At 41.9% G+C, this 12,317-nt stretch overlaps 1 protein-coding gene across 1 annotated transcript in view; it reads left to right on the top strand.

Moving 5' to 3' along the window:
- Positions 1-4,734: 4,734 nt before the first annotated feature.
- The window catches only part of LOC139023782 (low-density lipoprotein receptor-related protein 1B-like), a 66,307-nt gene continuing 58,724 nt past the window's right edge, over positions 4,735-12,317 (top strand). The window contains exon 1 of the mRNA XM_070437635.1: positions 4,735-4,834. Coding sequence (XP_070293736.1) covers positions 4,735-4,834 — 100 coding nt within the window. The remainder of the gene's footprint in view (positions 4,835-12,317) is intronic.

Genomic DNA, 12,317 nt, shown 5'->3' with positions numbered 1-12,317 from the left:
AACCCGCTGCTCCTGGGTACCACGCTGCTTGGTCCGGTTGTGGTGGGTGATTCTGTAACGCTCGTTTTCCTCCTCTTCTGAGGAGTAGTAGGAAGGATCGGAGGACCAAGATGCAGCGTGGTGAGTATTCATTTTAATTAGAATACTTGAACAATGTTTCAACAACTTCATTGGAGTCCACCTGTGGTAAATTTAATTGAGTGGACCTGATTTGGAAAGGCACACACCTGTCTATACAGGGTCCCACAGTTGACAGTACATGTCAGAGCAAAAACCAAGCCATGAGGTCGAAGGAATTGTCTGTAGAGCTCCAAGACAGGATTGTGTCGAGGCTCAGATCTGGGGAAGGGTACCAGAAAAATCCTGAAGCATTGAAGGTCCCCAAGAACACAGTGGTTTCCATCATACATTTACATTTACATTTAAGTCATTTAGCAGACGCTCTTATCCAGAGCGACATACAAATTGGTACATTCACCTTATGATATCCAGTGGAACAACCACTTTACAATAGTGCATCTAACTCTTTTAAGGGGGGGGGGGGTTAGAAGGATTACTTTATCCTATCCTAGGTATTCCTTAAAGAGGTGGGGGTTTCAGGTGTCTCCGGAAGGTGGTGATGACTCCGCTGACCTGGCGTCGTGAGGGAGTTGTTCCACCATTGGGGTGCCAGAGCAGCGAACAGTTTTGACTGGGCTGAGCGGGAACTGTACTTCCTCAGAGGTAGGAGGCGAGCAGGCCAGAGGTGGATGAACGCAGTGCCCTTGTTTGGGTGTAGGGCCTGATCAGAGCCTGAAGGTACGGAGGTGCCGTTCCCCTCACAGCTCCGTAGGCAAGCACCATCATAAATGGAAGAAGTTTGGGAACCACCAAACTCTTCCTAGAGCTGGCCTCCCGGCCAAACTGAGCATTCACTGTCGAAGGGCCTTGGTCAGGGAGGTGACAAAGAACCCAATGGTCACTCTGACAGAGCTCCAGAGTTCCTCCTTGGTGATGGGAGAACCTTCCAGAAGGACAACCATCTCTGCAGCACTCCACCAATAAAATAGCCAGACGGAAGCCACTCCTCAGTAAAAGGTACATGACAGCCGGCTTGGAGTTTGCGAAAGGCACCTAAAGGACTCTCAGACCATGAAAAACAAGATTCTCTGGTCTGATGAAACCAAGATTGAACTCTTTGGCCTGAATGCCAAGTGCCACATCTGGAGGAAACCTGGCACCATCCCTACGGTGAAGCACGGTGGCAGGAGCATCATGCTGTGGAGATGTTTTTCAGTGGCAGGGACTGGGAGACTAGTCAGGATCGAGAGAAAGATGAACGGAGCAAAGTACAGAGAGATCCTTGATGAAAACCTGCTCCGGAGCACTCAAGACCTCAGACTGGGGCTCAGGTTCACCTTCCAACAGGACAACGACCCTAAGCACACAACCAAGACAATGCAGGAGTGGCTTCGGGACAAGTCACTGAATGTCCTTGAGTGGCCCAGCCACAGTCATCTAACATCTCTGGAGAGACCTGAAAATAGCTGTGTAGCGATGCTCCCCATCCAACCTGACAGAGCTTGAGAGGATCTGCAGAGGTGAATGGGAGAAACTCCCCAAATACAACCCGTTTTTGCTTTGTCATTATAGGGTATTGTGTGTAGATTGATGAAGTGCTTTGAAAGGTTGGTAATGGCTCACATAAACACCATTATAAAATAAACCCTAGACCCACCAATTTGCATACCGCCCAAACAGATCCACAGATGATGCAATCTCTATTGCACTCCATATTGCCCTTTCCCACCTGGACAAAAGGAACACTTATGTGAGAATGCTATTCATTGACTACAGCTCAGCGTTCAACACCATAGTACCCTCAAAGCTCATCACTAAGCTAAGGATCTTGGGGCTAAATAACTCCCTCTGCAACTGGATCCTGGACTTCCTGACCGGCCGCCCCCAGGTGGTAAGGGTAGGTAGCAACACATCTGCCACGCTGATCCTCAACACTGGAGCCCCCCAGGGGTGCGTGCTCAGTCCCCTCCTGTACTCCCTGGTCACCCCGACTGCATGGCCAGGCATGACTCCAACACCATCATTAAGTTTGCAGACGACACAACAGTGGTAGGACTGATCACCGACAACAATGAGACAGCCTATAGGGAGGAAGTCAGAGACCTGGCCGGCTGGTGCCAGAATAACAACCTATCCCTCAACGTAACCAAGACTACGGAGATGATTGTGGACTACAGGAAAAGGAGGACCGAGCACGCCCCCATTCTCATCGACGGTGCTGTAGCGGAGCAGGTTGAGAGCTTCAAGTTCCTTGGTGTCCACATCAACAACAAACTAGAATGGTCCAAACACACCAAGACAGTTGTGAAGAGTGCACGACAGAGCCTATTCCCCCTCAGGAACTTAAAATTATTTGGCATGGGTCCTGAGATCCTCAAAAGGTTCTACAGCTGCAACATCGAGAGCATCCTGACTGGTTGCATCACTGCCTGTTATGGCAATTGCTCGGCCTCTGACCGCAAGAAAAGGAGGAAAAGGAGGAAAAACAATTTCATCATTTTAAGAATAAGGATGTACCGTAACAAAATGTGAAGAAAGTCAAGTGGTCTGAATACTTTCCGAATGCACTGTATGATTTATTCAGACAGTTTGTGGGTGTGCGTGTGTGCGCGTGCGTGCGTGCGTGCGTGCGTGCGTGCGTGCGTGCGTGCGTGCGTGCGTGTGTGTGTGTGTGTGTGTGAGCTGAGTTAGTATACATGTGTGTGTGTATATTCATGTGTACTGTATTGCATTGGGATTCATACAGAATGATTTCAAACATGCCTTTGAAATGAAATTATCCATCTGAGATGTCTTTATCCTTACTAGTTAATGTACTAGGTTCCAACAGCCACCTGCCATATTGCACCTGCCATCTATCCACCCGACCAAAACATCTTCATGTGTCAGCAAGTGGCCTGCAAAGACACATCATGAAACATTTACTTCTGACGCCTCTATAAATCTATGAAGCATTCTACGCCTTTAAACTGTCAACTTCCTCTGTATAGCTAAGCAATAAGGCACGAGGGGGTGTGGTATATGGCCAATATACCAAGGCTAAGGGCTGTTCTTATGAACGACGCAACGCAGAGTGCCTGGATACAGCCCTTAGCCGTGGTATATTGGCCATATACTACAAACCCCCGAGGTGCCTTATTCCTATTATAAACTGGTTACCAATGTAATTAGAGCAGTCAAAATAAATGTTTCGTCATACCCGTGGTATACGGTTAGATATACCACGGTTGTCAGCCAATCAGCATTCACCACCCAGTTTATAAATGCATTTTAATTCCTAAAAACAAGACCAATATAAATCTATTTATTTCTGTTCTGTTGGCTCTCTCCTTCACTCCATAGATAGTGATGTTCGGAGGCTTTGGTTATTGTCTGAGCTCACTGATGTCTGCCTGTCTAAGCATAATGCTGTCAGGAGTTTGCTTGGTTCTGCCGCAAGGTTCCCAGATTGTTTTAAACACCAACTAGTGCTATGTTGTTGGTAATAGAAGAAAACATGTCAAATCAATGAGCAGCCTTAACAGCCTTCATCCTCACGGATTCTATTTGACAGTAATTAATGTTCAGGGGCGGCATATCCATATTTTCAACAATTAAAACTTTTTTTCTCGATTTTTGAAGCTCATTCTTTTCTATCTGTCACTTATTCCATTGAACGTCTATCAAGTCTTAAATTGCCAGTCTTTTGTTCTGTTCTGTACAGAGAATGGTGTAACACAGACAACATCCGAACAATAGAATGAACTTGGGACAAGAGAAGATGTCCCTCTCAGAACTGCTGTCATTTTTTATTCCAAGTAGACAAGTGTACTATAATACAAGGTGTATTAGAAGTGTACTAAAATACAAGGTGTATTAGAAGTGTGCTAGAATACAAGGCTGATGTCTCCTTTGTTGTAAGTCCCACAAAGTCATTTTAGACTGCTTTGCTTGCGATAGACTAGCATCCTGGCCTGTCCTGGGGATGTACTTGTACATCAAGCTGCCTCACGCTACAGAAAAAGGAGATAAAGGCTCTATGGGACGTTCTTGCATCTAGTATCTTGTCTATACTGTGAGCAGGGTTCTAAATTCAAGTTATTCATTGGTAGCACTGGTCACGACTGACATCAGCTGTCATCCTTGACGACTAAAATAAACTTAGGGTACTCTGCTTCAATTATTAGTATAATTGAGTGCAGCACAGTACATGCAGGTTTAGTCTGTAAATGGAAAACTAATGTACTTTGATCCTTTTTCTTCTCCTCTATTAGCTTCCGTGATTTCTCTGAGATTGTAAGAAGGCTGTCTGCAGAGAGCATATCTACTAATATCAGTTTAAAAGTTTTTAGAGATAGCAGTTACATGAGCGGCTGTGTTCCCAACCATTTTGTATTTCTGTTCGGCATTTCCCAGAGACTGACAGTAACTGTTGCGCAACACACCTATTGATTCTCTCTCTCTCTCTCTCTCTCTCTCTCTCTCTCTCTCTCTCTCTCTCTCTCTCTTCTCTCTCTCTCTCCTCTCTCTTCTCTCTCTCTCTCTTCTCTCTCTCTCTCTCTCTCTCTCTCTCTCTCTCTCTCTCTCTCTCTCTCTCTCTCTCTCTCTCTCTCTCTCTCTCTCTCTCTCTCTCTCTCGTCTCTCTCTCTCTCTCTCTCTCTCTCTCTCTCTCTCTCAAGCTGCTGTCAGCCTGCCATGAGCTGCGTTGCCGCTACGCTGTGTCATGACGAGAACGGCACCTTCTGTTTCTGCGCTGACGGCTTTGAGGTCAGCGAGGATGGGACAAGCTGCAGAGGTAGGTATCGTTAACGCTATCTCTCCTCTCTTTTCTCCTTCACCCTCTGCCAAACGTCTCAAATCATAGCGCAGGCAGGAGCTGTTGGAAATGAGAACCATCTGTCTGCAGGGCAAGGAGTTCTTCCCTCAGACCCCTTAAGTAGCAGCCCAGTCCAGTCTGACAGCTGCTGTGACATATCAGAGGTCAGGTCAGTTTGTAGCAATGTTTGGTTCATGATGGCAATGATAGACTTAAATATACAAACATTATAATATACTTCTACTTTCTAGTATATCTAAGTTTACTATAAATTACTATCATAAACTAAACACACATAACATTTCATCCTGGAAAACCCTGTCTTAGGCCAGTTAGGATCACCACTTTATTTTAAGAATGTGAAATTTCAAAATAATAGTAGAGAGAATTATTTATTTCAGCTTTTATTTCTTTCATCACATTCCCAGTGGGTCAGAAGTTTACATACACTCAATAAGTATTTGGTAGAATTGCCTTATTGTTTCATTTGGGTCAAACGTTTTGGGTAGCCTTCCAACAGCTGCACACATAAGTTGGGTGAATTTTGGCCAATTCCTCCTGACAGAGCTGGTGTAATTGAGTCAGATTTGTAGCCTCCTTGCTCACACACGCTTTTTCAGTTCTGCCCACAAATTTTCTATGGATTGAGGTTACTCCAATACCTTGACTTTGTTGTCCTTAACCATTTTGCCACAACTTCGGAAGTATGCTTGGAGTCAATGTCCATTTGGAAGACCATTTGTGACCAAGCTTTAACTTCCTGACTGATGTCTTGAGATGTTGCTTCAATATATCCACATAATTTTCCTGCCTCATGATGCCATCTATTTTGGAAGTGCACCAGTCCCTCCTGCAGCAAAGCACCCCACCACATGATGCTGCCACCCCCATGCTTCACGGTTGGATGTTTCTTCGGCCTGCAAGCCTCCCCTTTTTCCTCCAAACATAACAATGGTCATTATGTCAAACAGTTCTATTTGTTTCATCAGACCAAGAGGACATTTCTCCAAAAAGTATGATCTTTGCCCCCAATTGCAGTTGCAACCGTAGTCTGGCTTTTTTTATGGCGGTTTTGGAGCAGTGGCTTCTTCTTGCTGAGCGGCCTTTCAGGTTATGTCGATATAGGACTTGTTTTACTGCGGATATAGATACTTTTGTACCTTTCCTCCAGCATTTTCACAAGGTCCTTTGCGGTGTTCTGAGATTGATTTGCACTTTTCGCACCAAAGTACGTTCATCTCTAGGAGACAGAACGCGTCTCCTTCCTGAGCGTAAGACGGCTGCGTGGTCTCATGGTGTTTATACTTGCGTACTATTGTTTGTACAGATGAACGTGGTACCTTCAGGCGTTTGGAATTGCTCCCAGAGATGAACCAGACTTGTGGAGGTCTACATTTTTTTCCTGCGGTCTTGGCTGATTTCTTTTGATTTTCCCATGTTGTCAAGCCAAGAGGCACTGAGTTGAAGGTAGCCTTGAAATACATCCACAGGTACAACTCCAATTGACTCAAATTATGTCAATTAGCCTATGAAGCCTCTAAAGCACAGGTGTCAAACTCATTCCACGGGTGGCCGAGTGTCTGCGGGTTTTCGCTCCTCCCTTGTACTTGATTGATCAATTAACATCACTAATTAGTTAGGAACTCCCACACCTGGTTGTCTAGGGCTTTATTGAAAGGAAAACCAAAAACCTGCAGACACTAGGCCCTCCGTGGAATGAGTTTGACCCCCTGCTCTAAAGCCATGACATAATTTTCTGGAATTTTCCAAGATGTTTAAAGGCACAGTCGACTTAGTCTATGTAAACTTCTGACCCACTGGATTGTGGATACAGTGAATTCTAAGTGAAATTATCTGTCTGTAAACAATTGTTGGAAAAATGACTTGTGTCATGCACAAGTTGATGTCCACGACTGCCAAAAGTATAGTTTGTTATCAAGAAATTTGTGGAGTGGTTGACAAAAATGAGTTTTAATGGCTCCAACCTAAGTGTATTAAACTTCCGACTTCAACTGTATATATACAGTGCGGAGAACAAGTATTTGATACACTGCTGATTTTGCAGGTTTTCCTACTTAAAAAGCATGTAGAGGTCGTAATTTCATCATAGGTACACTTCAACTGTGAGAGACGGAATCAAACAAAAATCCAGAAAATCACATTGTATGATTTTTAAGTAAATAATTTGCATTTTTATGCATGACATAAGTATTTGATACATCAGAAAAGCAGAACTTAATATTTGGTACGAAAACCTTTGTGTTGCAATTACAGAGATCATACGTTTCCTGTAGTTCTTGACCAGGTTTGCACACACTGCAGCAGGGATTTTGGCCCACTCCTCATACAGACCTTCTCCAGATCCTTCAGGTTTCGGGCTGTCGCGGGCAATACGGACTTTCAGCTCCCTCCAAAATTTTCTATTGGTTCAGGTCTGGAGACTGGCTAGGCCACTCCAGGACCTTGAGATGCTTCTTACGGAGCCACTCCTTAGTTGCCCTGGCTGTGTGTTTCGGGTCGTTGTCATGCTGGAAAACCAGCCACGACCCATCTTCATGCTCTTACTGAGGGAAGGAGTTGTTGGCCAGATTCGCGATACATGGCCCATCCATCCTCCCCTCAATACGGGTGCAGTCGTCCTGTCCCTTTGCAGAAAAGCATCCCAAAGAATGATGTTTCCACCTCCATGCTTCACGGTTGGATGGTGTTCTTGGGGTTGTACTCATCCTTCTTCTTCCTCCAATCACGGCGAGTGGAGTTTAGACCAAAAAGCTCTATTTTTGTCTCATCAGCCACATGACCTTCTCCCATTCCTCCTCTGGATCATCCAGATGGTCATTGGCAAACTTCAGACGGGCCTGGACATGCGCTGGCTTGAGCAGGGGGATCTTGCGTGCGCTGCAGGATTTTAATCCATGACGCGATGGTGTGTTACTAATGGTTTTCTTTGAGACTGTGGTCCCAGCTCTCTTCAGTCATTGACCAGGTCCTGCCGTGTAGTTCTGGCTGATCCCTCACCTTCCTCATGATCATTGATGCCCACGAGGTGAGATCTTGCATGGAGCCCAGACCGAGGTGATTGACCGTCATCTTGAACTTCTTCCATTTCTAATAATTGCGCCAACAGTTGTTGCCTTCTCACCAAGCTGCTTGCCTATTGTCCTGTAGCCCATCCCAGCCTTGTGCAGGTCTACAATTGTATCCCTGATGTCCTTACACAGCTCTCTGGTCTTGGCCATTGTGGAGAGGTTGGAGTCTGTTTGATTGAGTTGTGACAGGGTTCTTTTATACGGATACGAGTTCAAACAGGTGCAGTTAATACAGGTAATGAGTGAAGAACAGGAGGGCTTCTTAAGAAAAACTAACAGGTCTGTGAGAGCCGGAATTCTTACTGGTTGGTAGGTGATCAAATACTTATGTCATGCAATAAAATGCAAATTAATTACTTAAAATCATACAATGTGATTTTCTGGATTTTTGTTTTAGATTCCGTCTCCACAGTTGAAGTGTACCTATGATAAAAATTACAGACCTCTACTGCTTTGTAAGTAGGAAAACTGCAAAATCGGCAGTGTATCAAATACTTGTTCTCCCCACGTGTATTATATATATATATATATATATATATATATATATATATGATACTCTGTGAGTGATCAATCAATCAAATGTATATATAAAGCCCTTTTTACATCAGCAGAGCAATGGAGATGTAGAAGCACGGTGTCTAGGAAAAACTCCCTAGAAAGGGAGGAACCTTGGAAGGAACCAGGCTCTGAGAGGTAGCCATTCCTCTTCTGGCTGTGCCGGATGGAGATTAAGTACACTAAAAGTATACAGTGCCTTGCAAAAGTATTTATACCCCTTTGATTTTTTTCAGATTTTATTGTGTTACGAAGTGGAGTTAAAACTGTAAAATTAGTTTTGGTCAACAATTTTCTCAAAATACTATAATGTCAAAGTGGAAGATGTATAAAAAAAATTGTAAGATCAATACAAATTTGGTTAGTCAAGCCTCAATTACTTCAAGAGTACAATTTGGCTTAACAAATTACATAATATGTTAGATGTTCACTCTTTGTGAAATAATACAGGTTGGCATGATTTTTAAATGACTAATCCTTCCTCTGTTCCCCATACATACAACATCTGTAAGGTCCCTCAGTCAAGTGTTGAATTTCAAGTACAGATTAAACTACAAAGACCAGGGAGCCTTTCGAAAGCCTCATATAGCATGGCATTGATTGGTAGATAGGTAACAATATCAAATGAGACATTGAATATTTTTTTAATGACGGTGAAGTTAATAATTATGCTGTGGATTATGTATTACCTTCTGAACTGAGCTGCAGGACAGGAATGGGATGTTACCAAAACATGCATCTTGTATGCAATAAGGCACTAAAGTAATACTGCAACAACAACAAAAAACACGGCGAAGGAACACACTTTTTGTTCTAAATGCAAAGCCTTATGTTTGGGGCAAATCCAACACAACACATCACTGATTAACTGCCTCCAATTATGGTGCTGGCTACATAATGGTATGTGTATGCTTGACATTTTGGGGAGTTTTTCAGAATAAAAAGAAACAGGATGCAGGATGGAGCTAAGCACAAGCAAAATCCTAGAGGAAAACCTGCTTCAGTGTGCTTTACACCAGCCACTAGTAGAGGAATTCAACTTTCAGCAGGACAATAACCTACAACACAAGGCCAAATCTACACTGGTTGCCTACCTAGAAGACCAAGTGGCTAAGTTACAGTTTTGACTTAAAATGCCTTGAAAAGCTATGGCAAGACTGGAAAATTGCTGTCTAGCAATGTTCCCCAACATCTTGACAGATTTTGAAGAATTATGAAAATAATTATAGGCTAATATTGTACAATCCAGGTGTTCAAAGCCCTTAGAGGCTTACCCAAGAAGATCCAAAGGTGTTTCTAACATGTATTGACTCAGGGAGCTGAATACTTACGCAATGACTATGTTTTAGTTATTATATTTCTATCAATCTTTTTTTTTTAAATACAAATTGTCTTACACTTTGACATAACAGAGTATGTTGTGTAGATTGTTGACCAAAAATTACAAATAAATCAATTTTAATCCCACTTTGTTACAATAAAATGTGAAGAAATCCAAGGGGTATGAATACTTTTGCAAGGCACTGTAGTTTCAGTGCCAATAATGAGTTCTGAAGTACTTTCTGAATTTGAGTTCAGAAGAGTGCAGAGACAGTTGACAATGATAACAATTGTTTATTGCACATAAGGAAACATGCACAGCTGAGTAACATGCTTCCTGAGAGTATACTTTTTTGTATCTCAAGAAAATATACTGAAGTATACTTTCAAAAAAGTATATTTAACTTAAATGTCCACAAAATATTGCATACGTTCAAAATGCATGTGCCAAAAATGTGCATATTACCCAGCATCCTTTTCAGCAGCTGAAGTTTTGATTCATGATATTGTTCCTCATATTTAGCTTATTGAAATGTTTTGATGTTAATTTTCAAACTGAATGATGTTGTACTTTTAATTGCACATTACATGTTACACATTTTATTGAAATGTTAATTTATCACCATAGTATAAACAACTAAAGTGTGAAATCCAGCTAGTGCACGGTTATTATACATGTTACTTAAAAGTTGCTGCCTCATCTATAACTGTTTTGTACAAACATGTTAACATTGGTTGATAAGATAATTTGGTCTGTCAAGGTAACCTTTACATGGCTAATTATGACATCAAACGTGGTTAATGAATGAAAGACTATTTCTGGAAAAAGAAAGTAATTAAATTATAATTAAAATACCAATTCAGTATACTTCAAATTTAGGAGAACTACACATAAAATGTAATTTACATTTACATTTACATTTAAGTCATTTAGCAGACGCTCTTATCCAGAGCGACTTACAAATTGGTGCATTCACCTTATGAAATCCAGTGGAACAACCACTTTACAATAGTGCATCTAACTCTTTTAAGGGGGAGGGGTGGGGTTAGGAGGATTACTTTATCCTAGGTATTCCTTAAAGAGATCCTAGGTATTCCTTAAAGAGTAATTAAGGTGTATTCAAAATATATTTGTTTTGCTCTTTATCTAATATACTAACAATATACTTAAGTACAAACATGTATTTAATATACTTAAATGCTAATAAAAACAAATAAAATGGACATTAAAAACTTTTAATATATTTGAATTGTTCCAATTTAGATCATTTTAAATACACTTAAGTATATTTATCACAGACCTATGTAAATACAGTATATTAAAATATATTAATGGAGTATTTTTTAAGTATATATAAATATATTTATGTTTCGCATGGGTGGCTACAGCTCATACAGTATGACTACGAGGCTAGTAATATGCCTGTAGCATAAAGAGTAGAAAAGAGTGCCTGAAGTGACAGTTTTCACACTACAGGATCCAATGACTTTCCAACGTAAGTTCCTTGGTTGTGTGGTAACCATTTCTAAGGTGGTACAGTGAGGGCCACATTAAGTATACTTTATGTATTTGGGTCATGTTTGAGCACACCTAATTTGTTAGAAATGGCTCTCCCTTTCTGCCCAGATCATGATGAATGTGCTGTGTACGGAGCATGTAGCCAAACCTGCCTGAACACCTACGGCTCATATAGATGCAGCTGTACAGAGGGATACATCTTACAGAATGACAGAACATCCTGCACAGCCAAACAAGGTGAGACTAAGAGAACTGTATTACAAACAACATCATCTGCATATATGCCATATATTCTTCATTTCTATTAATAAACATAGACGATACAATGTTGGTTCTTCGTTCAACCATTCTGGGTGTCCGTATATGATTAGGCCTAGTTCATCTTAAACTTGTTTTTCAGCATTGGGTAGCTTCAGTAGAGGAACTATTAATTTGTTCCACCACTGACCACATCTATTTTCCCCCGAGTGGCGCAGTGGTTTAATAAGGCACGGCATCTCAGTGCTAGAGGGGTCACTATAGACACCCTGGTTTGAATACAGGCTGTATCACAACCGGACGTGATTGGGAGTCCCATAGTGCGGTGCAAAATTGGCCCAGCGTCTTCGGGGTTTGGCCGGTGTACTGTAGGCCGTCATTGTAAATAAGAATTTGTTCTTAACTGACTTGCCTACTTAAATAAAAACTATATCTTCCACCAGGGAATGTGGTAGTAGACATAGTCAGGTTAGGATAATGACAGATTTAAGGATTCTAAGGTTTTAACTGGTAACCATCTCAACACTCTGGGAGAGTTTTGTGGTGAGACCATACCCGGCATTGCCTTGATTTATGTTATGGTCCAATAACTGGCAAACAAAGCAGTACACCTACCTGGGGAGAGTCGCACTGTTGCCAGTTTTAATCAATGTGACTGGTTTCCTACCAGGAATAAACTGAATATGATTACCCATAAACTTAACTGAACCTAATGCTCACA

Source organism: Salvelinus sp. IW2-2015, linkage group LG36, assembly GCF_002910315.2.
Source record: "Salvelinus sp. IW2-2015 linkage group LG36, ASM291031v2, whole genome shotgun sequence".
In the NCBI taxonomy this organism is placed as follows: Eukaryota; Metazoa; Chordata; class Actinopteri; order Salmoniformes; family Salmonidae; genus Salvelinus; species Salvelinus sp. IW2-2015.
Note: the sequence above shows the minus strand (reverse complement) of the source record. Positions and strands in the feature narration are given on the sequence as shown.